This window comes from Daucus carota, chromosome 2 (assembly GCF_001625215.2).
Source record: "Daucus carota subsp. sativus chromosome 2, DH1 v3.0, whole genome shotgun sequence".
NCBI classification, from domain to species: domain Eukaryota; kingdom Viridiplantae; phylum Streptophyta; class Magnoliopsida; order Apiales; family Apiaceae; genus Daucus; species Daucus carota.
This window is the reverse complement of record NC_030382.2, coordinates 28,477,448-28,494,541: the sequence shown is the minus strand read 5'-3', so window position 1 is coordinate 28,494,541 and position 17,094 is coordinate 28,477,448. Positions and strand designations below refer to the sequence as shown.

Here is a 17,094-nt window from a genome sequence, read left to right as displayed (position 1 = left end):
GAAGAACAAAGTCCCAAGGATCATAACCCCCCAGAAAGCGAACAATGTGTACGCTTTCGACCAAAGGGCTATCCCCTATATTCGTTCTTTTTACCTGCATGGAAGAGTTAAGCGACCAACACAAAAATATCCAAGGAAATACAAGAAAGGCATACAAGGCAAGGAATGAAGAAGTGAAAGCGACTACATAGAAAATAAACTACAGGGGAAATTCCTCCCCACACCAACAGGGGGAGGCCCTTGTAGCCTTAAAAATGTCTTGCGGAGCATTCGGAGGTGCCCGCACCCTCATCCAAAAAATATTCAATTCGTGACGACAAGCGCCAAGCACAAATTCAATATTCGTAATTAAAAAGGTTGATTAAAATAGGGGGAAAGGAGGTCAAAGAGCAGCAGGGGAGGAGGAGTCCTTCTCATCAACGGCTGGGGGATCCTGCGAGGCTACCGCAGGGGCTACGGCCGGAACCCCTTCCGGGGGCGTCACCACAAGACCCGCAGAAACCAGCTCCGCGGGCTTCGGCTCGTCTTCAGCCGTAACCCCCTTGTCGCCGCCATCGCCGGAAAGACCCTGAGAAGCAGCCAGGGCCTTATCTATGCCGGCCTCATCCTCGGCCTTCGCTTCCTCCAGGGCTACCGCAGCATCGGGTCCCAGTCTCGCCCAGTCATTCTCAGGAAAGAACCTGTAGGCCGACTTAACGCAGTCCTTGATGCCTGCAGCGACTCCAGCCTCGAAGATGGTAGCCTCCCGGTCTTTCCTGCCCGCCTTGACAGCGGCTGCCGCATCCTGAAGCCCCTTCACCTGCAACTCCAGCTCCTTAACCTGCCTACGCAGGCCATCAACCTCCTCCTCTAGCCCCCTCCCACCATATCCTCCTTATCCTTCAGTTGCTGGGCCTTAGTCTCTGCCTCCTTGAATTTGAGGTTAGCCCTTTGGAAGGCGTCCCTCTCCTTGGCGGTGGAGGCCAGATCAACCTTGGCCTGCTTCAGCTCTGCCCTCGTGGCTTCGTTGACTCGGGCAGTATCAGCAACGTGTTCCCCCATCTTCAGGTCAAGGAACAGGCTCTTAGCATTGGCCACCACTTTGTCGCGGGTGGCCTCAGCAATGGAGAGTCTATCCCACTCCCGGATGGTGGCCTCAGGGATCTGATCGGAGAGCATCCGTTGGAAGAGCTGAGTCTTCTGAGAAGAGGAGGAGGCAGGAGAGCTACGCGCCAAGGCCACCTTGGGCTTCTTAGAGCGGCCTTCAGCTGAAGACCCTACCTCCCCAGCTTTGGAGGTCTCCCTCTTGCGGCTCCCAGAAGAAGCCTTCTTCTGGTCGAGGGAAGGAGCGGGAAGCTGGGAGAGTGGCTTGACGGGAAGAGGAGTCTGTGAACCGGAGGCCTCTCCGAAGAGGTCCTCATACTTGGTGGAGCGCTTGACAAATCTGGGAATGTTGGCAGCCATATCTGTGGAAAGAAACAAGGAAAAACAATCAGAAACTATGCAATTAATAATGGAGAAACGGCAGGATGCAAGCATAGCAGATGGCATAAAATTATAAAGCATGCAAGAAGGAAATTTATAAAGCGAATATCATATAAGGAAAATAAGTTCAAGGGTGCAAGCTAAGAGGAAACCTGGGCTTCCCGTCGCCTCCACATCTGTACCCCCCTCGTCAACGGGGGATGCATCTACCACCGTAGTGGAAAAACCGAGCCTCTCCAGGTTCTCTGGGGTAAGCAGGCTGGAGCCGTCACCTAGCTTGGTGGACAGCCCCAACACGTGCTCGGCCCTCTCAAGGGACTCCCCCGCCAAAGGAGTCTGCACTGGCATGTCTACAACAAATACAAGCATAAGGAAACTAAACGGGAACCCTAAAAGGCTAGACTAGACAATGAACGAGGGAAAAAACTGGCTTACTGGGGGAGAGATTGAAGTCCTTTCTGTAGACTGGGCAGTCGTAGCAGTAAAGGAAGAGCTTCTGCCAGTCTGACATCGACTGACGGTTACCCTTGATGCCCTTCTTGTGATGGGTATTCCAGGCAGTGAGGTAGAAGAACCCTGGGGTCCTCCCAGTAAGTTTCAGCTGGAAGAACCAACCCAACTCCAAGGCAGACATCCTCACCCCATGGTGGATGTCATAGAGGATGTAGAGGCAAACCGCCATGCGGTAGGAGTTGGGGGTAAGCTGCATGGGGGAGACCTCATAGAAGTCCAAGACCTCCAGATTGAAAGGATGGAGGGGGAGAGACAAGCCCAGCCTGAAGAACTGAGCGGAAAGCACGGCTTTGGGGTAGCCGGTGCCCGGTTTGAGGGTGTCGAAGCGGTGACACCTCTCTCCTGGCTTCGGGATCCCCAGGGTGCAGCCAGGGTTGCAGGACTCCAAGAGGGACTGCAACCTCGCAGGAGTCATGATGGAGTCCATGTGCTCGCAAGCCAGGACTATAGCTGGAGGCTCCATCACCTCCACGGAAGATTCAGCCTCCCGTTCAGCCTCCTCGGGGCTCCCCTCGAGGGCTTCAGCAGCAGGGTCCAGCGGGAGGCCCGGGGTTATATCCGCTTGACTGGACTCAGAGGTGGTCCAGTTGAGCTCCTTCACCACTAAGCTGCGCCTGGAGCGGGTCCTGGAGCTAACCCCCAAACTCGGCTGAGCAGGCTGAAGGTCCAGGCTAGGAGAGGATCCCGCGTCAACGACGACAACGGGAGCCTTGCTTGTGGCAGACTGTGAAGAACGTGAGGACGTGGATCCTTGAGACATCTACAAGAGGAAAGGATGGGTTAACGAAAGGACACAGCAAGGTGTGAAGAGGTCAAAAGAAAGAAAAACAAAAAGGGAGAAGGAGAAAGGGTTTGCGGAAGATTGGGCTGCAAAGGTGGAGCCCTACGGGTGCGAAGAAGGAATGAAAAGGCTTCAGTTGGAGCCCTAAAGTATAAGGGGACTACATCCCTCACAGGAAGCAGCACAGGCCACGGATGACGGTTCATCTTCTTCGGGAAGCCCAACAAGGGACCCAGAGCGGGAAGCCTAATCCTAGCCCTAATCTCAACCACAACAATCAACGCCCAATCACAATCCTAAGATACCAGCTAAGCAAGTATAGCAAGCAAATCACGCAAACAATACATTCACGGCAGATAAAGGGCACGAAAAGGGGGTTCGATTGTGAAAGAGGGGTTCCCCCTGGAGGCAATTGGGAACCTAGGGTTTACAATCTAGGGCTACGATCATGGCCTCAAAGCAATGCAACAACACCAAGGGCGATAACCCAGTTGGGAAACAATCAGGGCCTAATTGGAATCAATTAAAACCAGTGGAGTGTGTAAATTCAAAGAATTAGTGTGTGCATTCGATTATACAAGCATGCAGAGTAAATTAGCAGTTTAATCGGGCATGATAACATCAAGCAAGGCGAGTGTGAGTGTGCGCACGCATACCGAGGTGAACAGTCAAGAGAAAAAGAGACAAACAGGCATGGATCATATAAACGTTTAGTTGCAGACATGGTGCAAATGTAAAAGAAAAATAAAAACGAAGGCTCGAAGAGAGCATACCTTTGGTAGGAAGTTGGAAACGGAGACGGGGAAGTGAACGCCGGTGAGAAAGAGCAAGGCGTGCCTAGAAGTGCTTCGGTCGGAAGAGAGAGTGTGGAGTGAAGTGTTTGAGAGATAAAAGAAAAGTGGAACGAGGCTGTGTGTAAGTGTATATATAGCAGTGAGAAGTGGGGGACAGCTACGCCAGGTGGCGTGCCGTGACTGGCTGGGCGTGGAGAAGGCTTTGATGACGCAGGGCATCCCGAGGCCTAGGTGGGTGGCTGAAGAGGTAGAGGCAGGCTAGGACTCTACGGCTGCACCACCTAATTAGGGATTTTCTGTTGCAATTCAAACCAATTTGAATTTAAATTAAACCCCGAAATCTTTGGGATTAGCCTTATCACAAACTGACATGGCACACGCGGGAAACTAGAAAGGTGGAATAAAAATTGCGGAAGCTCGGACATATTCGTGGAAAATAATTTTTATTATTTTGGGAATAAATATTCAAGGCTTGCGGTGGTTGAATTGAATTAATATAATTGGTTTTATAATTATGTGTGGGAATTATGTCTAAATTATTTCTTGTTTCTTACACCGGGCTACGCCCACGTAAGCTTAGAAATAATTTACGATTAATCTCTGACATAATTTAGGGGCTTGCAGCTGGTTGATTGAGGGTTACCGTTCTTAGGTTCCTCTCGTATTTAATACTTCAAGGAACCGGGGGGTAGTTGTTGTGTCATAAAATCTCCCTGGGCTTATTTTATAGCCCATCATATTATTTGGGCTTCACTTGGGCTTATTGGAATCATTTGGTTAAGAATAATGGGCTTCACCATGGCTGGGTGGATCATTGAAGGTATACAAGAAGGTATATGGACTTGCATTGGAAGCACAATGAAGACTGCCATCAGAATGGGGTTGCACCTGAAGGCGCTTTAGGGGTTACCGCTGCTAGGGGTTACCGCTAAGTGCACCCTGGCTTGCAGTTACGGGGCTGCAGCTAGGGGATGCCGCTGGCAGGGCTTCCGCCGCCTGGGCAGAATGGCAGGCAGACTCCAAACAGGACTCTTCTTCCTTGTTTCAAGGGGGACGTATTGGAGGCATATTGGGAGTGTATCAGCTATTATTTATCTACAAATTAAGAGATAAATACGTGCATTATGGAGATAATTACAATCGGGGATGATAATTCAAGAATATTTGGATATATGTTGAAGATGAAGGCTTCAAGTGACCTACTTGGAGTGGGATACCGCTGGATAACTACTGAAAGAAGGCTGTTTTATCCTAAACTAGAGGGGATAAGAGCTTATCTCTTCAGAGTCCTAAATCGAGAACTACATGGGCTTGATCCCTATAAATATAGGGTATGTAGGCACCTTGCAAAGGGACTTGGATCATTTTCACGAGTTCTACACTCTAAAGAGAGGCACGTGTAACCTTTGTGACATATATTTCCGGGCAATCGTAGGGCGGAATTCCATAATTCCGGCCTCGTTGTTTGGTTCTTTGCAAGCTCAGCCCTTAAACACACTTGTTTCTCATTTGTTTTTCTTAGTTTGTGCTAACGGTAGCCCCTAAGAGCTAGCCGTGATTTTCGTAGTTGTAATAGATATCCCTATAATTGTGCCACACGGTTCTGGGGGTGTTGTATCAATTCCTCTCACAACAATATGATACACTGTGTCAAAGTGTAAAATCGACCCTGGACTTGTGGGATGAGTTACGTAACATAAGACAGGTATGCTAAACTAGTGTAACGGCCTAAATCCGGGATATACAGATCTAGGGGCGTTACATTTATATATAATACTCTATGTTTTCTAGGTAGTTTACTTTGGAGGCGAGGGTTTGAGACGCATTTTTTACAACTCCTAAAAAATTTAGTTTATAAATTATTTTATTTTATCTTTGAATAAAAATTATGATTTTCTATTCTCTATATTATATATTGTTTTATAAAAATCAAGGTTAGATTGCATCTGCAATTATTTATACTATTGTACAAAAATAAGGACGTATACTATAACAAAACGAGACAATGAACAATTATAGAATTTCTTAACTTTGATTTTAGGTTTATACGATATCTAAATTAGTGGTTAAACTCCACAAAAATATAGTATCACTTTACTCAATTTTACTTGAGAATTTATTGTTGATGATAAATTGTTTGAAGTCATTGATTTTGATAATTTAATGAATTTTTAGAATTCTAATTATAATTATTCCCGATTATAATTAATCCTCCGTCCATCTCATTTATTTATATTTCTTTCCCACTTCTTGACATGTATTTCGAGGTTCCCACTTCTTATAAAACATAGTTCCATAACATAATTTTGAGATTTCCTTTTTGTGTATAAAAATTCAAACGTAAAATTTTTATTCAAAAAAAAAGTTAAAATAATTTATGAAACAAAATCTTTTGAGAGCATTAAAATGCTTGTCAAACTCTCGCCCTGCAAGATAAACTACGGCACATATGAACTACTACATGTAAAGATTTGAACACATATCTATTACCATAATATTACGGACTACCATTATATTATAATAATGCTAAAAAGAATAATGTAGTGTTAATAATCAAATCTGAACCCAACGGTAGTGACAAAAAACAAATCCAAACCTAAAATTAGTGACAAAAAGAAAAGAAGTTATAGTTTAGTGGTAAGTTTCTAAATACGCAATAAGTTGGGTGACGTAAAAATCTATTTTCCCATCATAAAAAGACTCACTAAATAAAAGAGAGAAAATATTTTTACTTTTATAATAAATCACTTGAAACTATATTTGAAGTTGAGTGCAGTTTACCTTGGTTCACGTGGTTTACAAGCTATTACCTGGGCTCGTGAGTTTACTCGGTGCGCACCCAAAGGGTAGCGGCTGCGGGTTCCTACGTTAAAAAAAAAAAGTACGACTTTATTTTTCTATTTAATAGCTCATAATTTGATGAATCTTTTCAAAATACTCTTACCGGCCAGTTTGGAGATGATCCTCCTAAATACAAAACCACCGCAGATGTATAATCTGTAAAAATTCACTTTAAATTCATATGTATGAACTTCAATATACTAAGATAAACTTATTTTGATCCTACCCGTAATTTTTCAGGTATAATCTATTCTGAATCGCAGGGCAACCCTAATCCTTCTCGTTCAAAGACTAAAATACTGTCCAAAATCTGCAGTATGTTCACCCTACTTTTCATTTAAACTTTTTTTTCCGAACGACATACAAAAATTATTGTAAAATTAACAGGGAAACTTGACATAATTGTATCTATTGAGGTTGGCACCGAGTGATCGAAATACTCTACTTTTTCAGTATCTTGTTACCCTTCATCAATTACAGGTACATTGGCATTGTTCCTTCCATTACTAGACTCTACCCACTTTCGGAGACCACAGTTCTTAGACATGTGTCCTTCATTCCCGCACATGTAGCATAGCCTTTTTCTCTTCATTGTTTCAGAAACACACTTATTTCCAGGTCTGGAGTACGTGGACGACTCATTTGAGCTGTGATGATTTCGGGAATTTTCCTCCGCTCTTAAGGTATACATTAACTTGCTTAACGGTAACCAATCCTCTTTCAGCAGCTTCATCCGACATTCTTTCCACGATGGTGGAAGCTTAGAAACAATGGCACCAACATGAAAGTTTTCATCAATCCTCATTCCACAAGCAATTATAGCATCTGCAATTTCATGAAATTCTTGGACTTGTTCAAGAATTGAGGCCCCGTCAACTATCTGATATTGCATATATCTGCTAACATGAGAAATCTTTGTTCTAAAATCTTCATCATAAGATGACTTGAGCTCTTCCCACAGTTCTTTAGAGCTAAGCATTCTCTTTGAATACTGATCGTAAAGATGGTCAGACAAGGAGTTCAAGATGGTCAAACGGCAAAGATAGTCATCATCAACCCACTTTCTTGCAGCAGCTTTGGCTTGGGCAGCTTTTTCACTATATGCCTCATCATGCGGGGTAGTGTCTGGACACGGCTGAGTGAGCACATATGCGATTTTCAATTGATTCAAGACAAATGAAATCTGACGCATCCAGCAACTATAGTTTCTCCCGCTGAGACGGGTATTTGGAATTGGAATGATTCTTTGAGGAGTAAAGGCGGGAGATGAATTATACTTCCCTTGCCCATTAGGAGAGATATTAGCGACTGAATCAGGTGGATCCGTATGCTTCTGGTGTCGCATGGAAGGAATATGTTCTTCAAGACCAGAGGCAGTTGATGCATTAGATTCACCTGCTTCTGCATGTTCCCTTTTGGTAGAAATTTCTCCTCCAGGAGTAAAAATAGAGACTTTATTATTTACATTAGCCTCTTTCCCTTCAATAGAAATTTCCCCTTGAGGAGCAACAGCCGAGACTTCATTAGATATTGCCTCGCACTTTTTTTTTACCTCACACTTTCTGAACTTGATTGAAAGAGCAAAATATAAGTAAATACTCTTTAGCTGAAGTGTAAGTAAAAATGTTTCCATATTCTCAAACTACTATCAAAAAAAATCAAGATCAAGGCATCAAGCAGGTAAAAACATGTTAACAGAAACCAAAATCAATTTTATAAATGAAAAACCATCATTCCATGATCTTTTCACCCCTATAAACATGGGTGGTTTCATGAATAACAAATATTGACCTTTTTTGCGAGTTTATCTTCAGAATGGCTTCCTCTATAGCAGAGATGCCTTGTTTAAATGCAGACCACTGGCTTTCTGTCAAACTAATCCCTGAGATGAGAGCAGCAAGATCACAATATTAGAGCTAATAAAAAAAATATAACTGACTAAAAAAAATAGGACAAGGCTGGAATGAAAAGTAAATGTTTGACTTCTTGTAAAATCCTAGAACAAAAATGTCAAATCATTCATCATATGGACATTGGCCATGTGAACGTTTATATTTGTGTTTAAGCATATGTACATGCGATTTTAGAGTTTCTGCACAGTATTTTCTCACATTACATACTAACACAGATGCCTGAATTGCCTATACAAATTTCAATTCCAATAGCCTTGTGCTCTTCTCCTGCTAAAGGTTCCTAAACCCATGTGTGTGACATATTCCCCTTATGTAAGCAATCTGGCAAACCACAACATACCCAACACCAGATGCCCTTCCAGAACTGGCCTCAAAGGCCGAGTGTCTAATTTGAGGTAGAATGCAAAACAGGCAACTGGGAGCTCATAGAAAATAGCCCGAATGACCACAGCCAGCGAAATCAGTCGCCTACCACACATGTGATCATATGATAGGGCTCCCAGCAGTTAAAATAAGCATCACAGGTGCAAAAGATTCAACAAATTTTTATCATGGTTGTCACGTCGGTAAGTCGAAGCGAGTCGATGGACCTTCGGCTAGTCAACTAGTTGTAGACTAGCCACAGACCAATCGGTAAAAAATAATATATTATTATATATTAAATATAATATATATACATTATGTGATTTAGGTTTCTAAGTTCTAACACCTTCACAATATTATATTCCAGAATCTAAGGAATTAAAGATCTAACACTTGAAGAGAGTGATGGAAAATTGGAAAGAGTTAACAAATAACAACAAAGCAAAGTACTTGTGATCATGTAAAATATGTAACAATTAACAAATAACAATTGTGTGATACTGTGATATGCTCTAATTTGTAATTAAGTATGGTACTGGTAGTGCAGTGCACAACAAAATTATACAGCAGAATTATTTATGCACAATACAGAATACAAATAAACAGAGTGGAGGCAATAATCTGCAGAAAATAGAGCAGAAATCTGCAAAAGTGCAGAACAAACAATCACAGAAATCAAAACTGAAGAGTGCAACAATTAACATATCAGTAAACACATTCTGCAGGAAAGTGGAAACAATAAGAAGTCGGCAATAAAAAAAAAACAAAATGCTCAATCTGCAGCTCAAATTGATTAGTCGATCGCAGGCGACCGAAATATCGACATTTAGCTAGTTGACATGTTGATTCGACATCCCTTCATCGCTTAATCGACTAGTCGCGACTAGTCAACCGACTTGACAACTCTACAAAGGTGTATTATCAAACTACAAGGCAGTAACGAGGCAAAAGACCTCTTCATCAGCCCAAAGCTCACAAGCTCAACAGAGTTATCAATATATATATATATATATATATATATATATATATATATATATATATATATATATATATATATATATAGGCCATTGCTCAAAAAAGAACACTCTTAAAAGAAGAACAACACAGAACACTTCAGAATCATATATAGAATCTCATTTAAAACTTGAATTACTTTCAAATTTTAAGTTGATTAATGTTTTATTATGAATAATAATAGTATCCTTCATGTTTAAAAATAAATTTGGGGTTAAAAATAACATGATTCTATGTAAAATTAATTGTGGAAAAAATATATATGTGATTCTATTCCGGATTCTATTTTGGATTCTGTTCAGGATTCCATAATATTTCATATTAATAATGTGGATGAATTTGGATGTTAGATTTCATATATTAAGTTTAAATGGTTCCTAACTATGTAATTATAGTCTTAACAAATCATTTTTCGTGAAAAATGAAGTGTTATGATAGTGTTCCGTGTTGTTCTTTTTTTAAAATGTTCTGTGTGGAGTGCAACCCATATATATATATATATATATATATAGTATTGATTCTAAACCTCCAAATTGGTGTCAAAATTGTCAAGGTTGAGTTCGACACACTGGCCTCTAGAGTCATACTTGCTGCATTAAGCTTTAATGGTATGGCGGTGATGTATTTTTAATGTTCTTCGTTTTGAATCTTGCCTAAATCATTAATTCATTATTCATATAACAATAAAGTTTTCTGGAAATTCTGTAGTCATGAAATTTCTAGTTAAGTACTTATTGTGATAAACAATTCATTTCCATATCATAACTTTTTTTCAATTTTGAACAAATCTTTGGGGAATTGTAATATGTTTTTTGTTAAGAATAAAACAGTAAAAGACTTCCTCGAAGCAGAGAAAAACTTTCTTCTTGTTATTGGTTACTTTTGACTATACCAATGAATTTGTAAAACGAGCATATATTAGTAAATTTGGTCCCTATTTACAATAAATCTACATTAAACAAATGAAAGTCCACATCAGAGCATATTAGCATCTGACAGTGCTTTTTCCGGCAAGGGAATCATGTTGACATACTATATAGGGTGTAAGGTCTAAGTAAGAATGGACTCGGGTTTACAAGGTTCCACATGTGATGTGCTAATTACTCTCACACACACACACAATAGTGCTACGTGAATAGCATATATATTTTACACAATAGGACTAATGTGTTTGATTAGTTATTAAAAAATAAAAAACAAAAAACTCTAACATTTGTAGAGAAAAATTTTCATTCAAAATTGTCAACTGCTTATTTATTGGTTAATACTATTCCTAATTTCTAAGACACAAAAGAAGTATGAATCTAAATCATCTATGATCCATGCCAAGAATATGGTTAAGCTAATGCACTCCTATTTTAAAGCTTCAGATTACCAAGAAGCGAAACTCATGTCAATACTGTGACTTAGTTTCATCTTATAAACTAGCTAAACGTGGCTATTCTTCCTTTCGTAGGTACTTCGATTAGAGTTAAATATGACAGTTTTTCTTAGCTTCAATTCTTTTTTTCTTCAATTTTGGTAGCCAAATTACATCCATACAAGAAGTTTAAACTTGAAACCAAATATAAACTCCCTCCCGGCCTCCAAGATGGCCCATTGTTGGTAACCACTCCGGTTGGGCCAGCTACCACATCGAGACATTGCTTCCTTTCGTAAGAATATGGACCGTTCGTGTACCTAGTATTGTTGATGGCATTACCACCACTGATCCTGATATCTTCCATGAAATACTTCTTCGGCAGGATGTTTTTGCCCCATGACCTCGGACTTTAGATGCCATTCATCTTGCTTATGGGTGTGGTGATGTAGCATTAGCGCCACTTGGCCCAAAGTGGAAGTGGATGCGAAGTATTTGTATAGAAAACTTACTCACAACAAAGAGGCTTGATTCTTTGGCTAAGCATCGAACAGATGAAGCCCAACATCTTGTTCAGGATGTATGGGTCTTGGCTCAAACCGGTAAGCCAGTGAACTCACGCAAAGTTTTGGGCGCTTTTCCAATGAATAATGTAACTAGGATTTTACTTGGAAAATAATATTTTGGTGCTGGATCAGCAAGCCTAGAAGAAATCGACGGATTTTATGCACATGACCCACAAATTGTTTTGGCTTTGGGGACTAATTTACCTGCGTGACTATCTACCAATATGGATATTAGTATACCCTTACGAGTTTGAGAAAAAAATGAGGGAAGTAGAAAAAAGAGTAGATAATTTTCATAAGAGGATAATTAAAGAACATAGAACAAAGAAATAAATTAAAGGACACGTAGATGATGGAGATATGGACTTCGTTGATGTTTTATTGTCTTTACCATGAGAAAATGGTAAACACCACATGGATGATGTTGAAATCAAGGCACTAATTTAGGTCATTCTCCTTTGTCTTAAAAAGTATTAATATGTGATATAGTGCAAGAAATCTATAGCTAGCATTAGCTAAAATAGAATTCAATCTATTTTTTGGTTCTTAATAGTTCCAACAATCACGATAATCATTTCTTTGTCATTATTCAATGTGTTCATTCAATTCATATGCAACAGTCACCCAACTTATTAGCTAAAAAAATCATTTGTCTGAAGTTAATTATGGCGCATGATTCATTCATGGTCTCTGACTGTGTATATACTTGTGACACACTGACACATGGCTTATGTTAATATGGAGAATCTTCTATAACTTTTATTTTAATGTAGGACATGATAGGTGTTGTTACTAGGGATGAGCAAAACCCAACCAGAACCAAAACCGGACAAACCGAACCATTAAAAACCGAACCAATTAAAGACCGAACCGAATAAAAACCAAATAAATAATATGGTTGCGGTTTGGTTTTAAAAAATTAAAACCAAATACAAACCGAACCAAACCAAATTACATTAATTATATAAATTTAAAAATATATATATATAATAATATTAATATTAATATTTTATTATATTTAATGATTGAATTACTCACAGAATCACAGTTAGTGAGTTACAGGCTACAACTTACAATTTCATATGGCTTAATTTTGAAGTCCAGCCCAGCCACTGCTTCAGGCCTTCGGTAGCTTTGTTTACCATCCATCAGATCGGACAATTTCAGGTTAGGTTTTATACTCTCCACTCTAGTCTGCACTCTGCTTCGTCTCTTGCTGCACTGCGTGACTGCGTGTACTCTTACATTCTTCTGCCAAATTGGAGTTTAAAACTCAAAAACACTCAATTGAATCGGAATGGAGCACACCCCGTTGGAAGTTACAAATGAGAAAAATGTAGAAGCTACAAAAGAGGTATATACTTACAATCTTACATACTTATATTTTTATTTCTCGTGCTATGTTGGGATTTAATTGTCGAAAACTTTAAATTTTATGAATCCATTAAACGTAGAGGATGATAAAGATTCAAGAAAGTGAAAAAAGAGAGCTTCACAAGCATGGATGCACTTTGATGAAATACCAACCAAGGCAAAGGGTGGGAAGAAGGCAAAATGCGAGTATTGCAAAACTATAGTCTCTTGTAACACACAAGCAAATGGTACGTCATCATTATGGGTCATTTAAAACATACTTGTCCTTGATCTCCTCTACGTGTTGGTTTAGATAAAAATCAAAAAAAAAAAAATTGAGCTTTTCAAAATTATCTAATGAGGGGCTGGATAAGGTCGGTAAAAGTCATAAGATTGAAGCCCGCACTTATAATCAAGAAAGATTGAGAAAGAAAGTTGCTTTGATGTGTATTAAAGATAACATGTCCTTTAGTATTGTGCAACATGAGGGATTTGTTGAATTAATGACTGAAGCACAACCATTGTTTAAAATGCCATCTAGATGGACGGTTGCTAGAGATTGCATAAATATCTATAAAGTAGAGGCTTTGAAACTAAAAGAGTGTATGAGATCAAAAAGGGTTAAATCCAATTCAATCATTCATCTTATTCTGACCTCCATATTCCTTTGCATTTATCTATTATGCCTGCATTCACAAATACTTATCAAACCTTCTGCTTAAAAAGGTTGAAACATGTTATTTGGTTAGATTTTCAACTTTGCAACTTTACTCTCCCCCATTCTGTCAACATGTTATTGTGTTAAATTTCAGTACTTGAAAAAAGAACTTGGCACAAAATAGAAGATCTAGACGAGGCACTTGGTTTTAAAACCGAAATCACGCCATAACAAACCGAAACCAAAATTAAAAACCAAAACCGCGCCAACGGTGTTTGGTTTGATTTTGGTTTTGGATTTTAGAAACCACATAAATTTGGTTACGGTTTGGTTTTCGGTCAAAACCGAACCAAACCGCACCATGCTCATCCCTAGTTGCTACGAATACTTCAGCCGTGAGTCCGTGACCAATGAATGCGCTATGGCTGAAGTGACTAAGCATCCACGTGTCATGCTCAAGATCCAAAAAGAGCTCGATTCAGTTGTAGGCCTGAATATAATGGTCTTGGAATCTAATTTATCTCAACTAAATTACCTACAGTGTCATCCATGAAGTTTTCCACATGCATCTAGCAGGACCGTTTCTTATACCCATGAATCCACACGTGCCCCAAAATTAATGGATATGATATTCCCGCAAAGACACGTGTCTTCATCAACACACATTGACTTGGCCGAAACTCAAAAATATGGGACAAATTTAATGAGTTCCGACCGGACAGGCATATACCAACTGATGGGAGCCGAGTTGAGATAAACCATGGAGTTGATTTCAAGATATTTCCATTTAGTGCACGTAAAAGAAATATTGAAGAGTGGTAGGTAATTACAGTTGTGACTATACCTTTATAGGAGTTCTGTAGCCAAACACGAACTTGTTTGCCATTCATAATTGAAAGCATCAGGCATTATTACGAGTCAAGGTTACATCTACATATATATGATCACATGAGGGTATATGTTAAGAGGATTTGATTTGGCTAACATTATCCATTTACTCTCGATCTCCTACAGAAGAAACATATAGCACAGCTACAGATTGCGCAGCCTTTTTTCTTTTGCTAAGTGTAGCCCAAAACTTTTGCAAGACAAAACTAGCATACCCCTTCTACACAGACGCAGGGTAACTAACAGCAACATGAAGCAGCCAAGTAGTGACCAGTCCCAAAAACCTTACATTAAGCAGCCAAGTAGCCACCAGTCCCAAAAACCTTTCACACTGTTGCTCAGTCACGTGGTTACAATATAGCTAGCATGTAAAAAGCAAAAAAAGGATCATATGCTATCCTACATTATATACAACTCAAAACCTATCAAGAATCGTGATATTTAATAAATAGCTTCAATGGAGATCCAAAGTGGGCACTATTTTCTGATAGTTTCGTAAACATCTAGAATTATAAGTCTTAGAAGTTATAATAGCATTCTCCTTAACAGCTTGCTAACAGCTTGCTAGGCTAGCATATTATCACTTAAGTGGGTACCTCGATGCCTTGCCCACTAATAAGTCTTAAAAGTTAATATAGCTTTCCCCACAAACTACTAAAGAAGAATAACAAAATTTTAAGATCAAACTTAAACCAAAACAGCTGAAAAAACACAAAAAATAAAGAAAAGATGCAAGTCCTGACCTCCATCAAACTGGTTTCCATCTTTTTCATAGAAATCACTGAACCACACCAAAGTATCTCCTCGAAATTTCTTAACTGACACGCTCCTCCTGTTCGACAGCTATCAATAAGAAAAAAGGTACACAAATTACTTCAATGACAGACCAAAATGACTAGAAAAAACAAACCTAATACTCCCTCCATCCCCTTTTACATGTCCATTTTGGTTTTCAAGGAGTCAAATTGACCTATTTTTGACTAAACCTTACAAATTATATATTCATTATTTTTAAAATCTGAAAGATACATACTAAATAGACTGAATATATTTTCTAATGATATAATTTTTATTATTTTTCATAATTATTTAATACTCCCTTCGTCCCATTTTAACTGCTTTTGACTTTTTTACACGTATTTTTAGATGTTAAAAAAGTCACATCTAAATATAATAATTTTTTATAAAATTTATATCAAATAAAAATTTAGAACTTAAACTTTTATTTGATATAAGAATTGAATTATTTTATTAAGTGTAGATATTTTTTTTTACATCTCAATATACGTGCTAGAAAGTCAAACATCAGTTAAAATGGGACAGTGGGAGTACATATAAATTTCAATCAAAGTATAATCAATTTGACCAGTCAAAAGTCAAAATGGTCATATAAAAGGCGACGAGGGAGTATTTCCAATCAAATAACATATCCTAGCATCCAATTGCCAACACTATGTATCATGGGCGACGACAGAGGGAGTATTTCCAATCAAATAACATATCCTAGCATCCAATTGCCAACACTATGTATCCGCCATCTTTCTCATATAACAACTTCAGCCTTGCAAAACCTAATTCATAAGTTCAAGTAGCACAGCTAAATTACAATCTCTATCTCTCTCTCATAACAACTCCAGCCTTGCAAAACCTAATTCATAAGTACATGTACCACAGCTAAATCACAATCTATCTCTCTCATATAACAACTTCAGCTTTGCCAAACCTAATTCATAAGTTTAAATAGCACAGCTAAATTACAATATCTCTCTCTCTTTCATTTAACAACTTCAGCTTTACAAAACATAATTCATAAGTTCAATTAGCAAGCCTAATTTACAATATCTCTCTCACAAACATAAATTAATACTGACCTCACAAATGTTATAGCTAATACAATGAGGCGCCTTATTCGATTGTTCTCTGACGACCTCCACCGCGTTTTCTGTTTCATCCGGTAACGAAAGCAAATAAGACTCCACGATTCGACGTACTAGAAGCTTCGATTCCAGGCCGCTAAAGTCGATGTTGAGTCGCTCGGCGAGCATAACTCGGATACTAAACTCACTCAGTGTTTCCAGGTCGCCGTTTCTTATGATTTCCACCACCGCTTCCTCGATTTTCGTGCGCTCCGCTTCCGTTGCCATTCTTTTCAGTTTCCACAAACTTCAAAACAGTACTGCGCGGAGTAAGCAGATACATACAAAGTTTCACATAGTTAAACCACTTTTCTTCCCGATAAAAAATTTAATACTTAGATATTACTCCCTCTGTTATGAATTAACAGTCGTTTAAGATTTATGCACGATTCTTAAGAAAAAATAACTTTTCAGGTGGACTATCATTAATGCTCAACAAAATTTCTTTTATACCCCGGTGTAATTGAATATAGTCTTTATATACTTACTTGAATTGATGTGAAATTGAAGCATTGAATAGGGTCAATACAGGAAGTGGGAGTAGTGCTTGGCATTGAAAAATGAGAGCGACTATTATTAAATGACAAGTTAAGTTTTCTAAAACGTCCATTAAATCCAAACAGAGGGAGTACATAACAAGGTTAAAAATTTAATAATTAAATATTATAAA

General features: G+C 39.0%; 1 protein-coding gene and 1 pseudogene across 1 annotated transcript; one reads left to right on the top strand and one right to left on the bottom strand.

Moving 5' to 3' along the window:
- Window positions 1–6,545: 6,545 nt before the first annotated feature.
- On the bottom strand, window positions 6,546–16,818 carry LOC108206293 (uncharacterized). Its single transcript, XM_017376540.2, has 4 exons — window positions 16,380–16,818; window positions 15,252–15,351; window positions 8,185–8,275; window positions 6,546–7,955 (listed from the first exon to the last, which is right to left on the bottom strand). The coding sequence occupies exons 1-4, from the start codon at window positions 16,650–16,652 to the stop codon at window positions 6,854–6,856; spliced, it is 1,566 nt and encodes a 521-aa protein (XP_017232029.1). The 5' UTR covers window positions 16,653–16,818; the 3' UTR covers window positions 6,546–6,853.
- On the top strand, window positions 11,264–13,186 carry LOC108207036 (cytochrome P450 703A2-like; annotated as a pseudogene).
- Window positions 16,819–17,094: the final 276 nt, after the last annotated feature.

Excerpts from the sequence above, each read along its gene's own strand:
- LOC108206293 (XM_017376540.2), bottom strand. The coding sequence starts at position 16,652 with ATGGCAACGGAAGCGGAGCGCACGAAAATCGAGGAAGCGGTGGTGGAA. Across the intron at positions 15,352-16,379 it reads TTAGCTATAACATTTGTGAG|CTGTCGAACAGGAGGAGCGT; the intron begins GTCAGTATTAAT and ends TCTTATTGATAG. Across the intron at positions 8,276-15,251 it reads TGGAAACCAGTTTGATGGAG|GGATTAGTTTGACAGAAAGC; the intron begins GTCAGGACTTGC and ends CTCTCATCTCAG.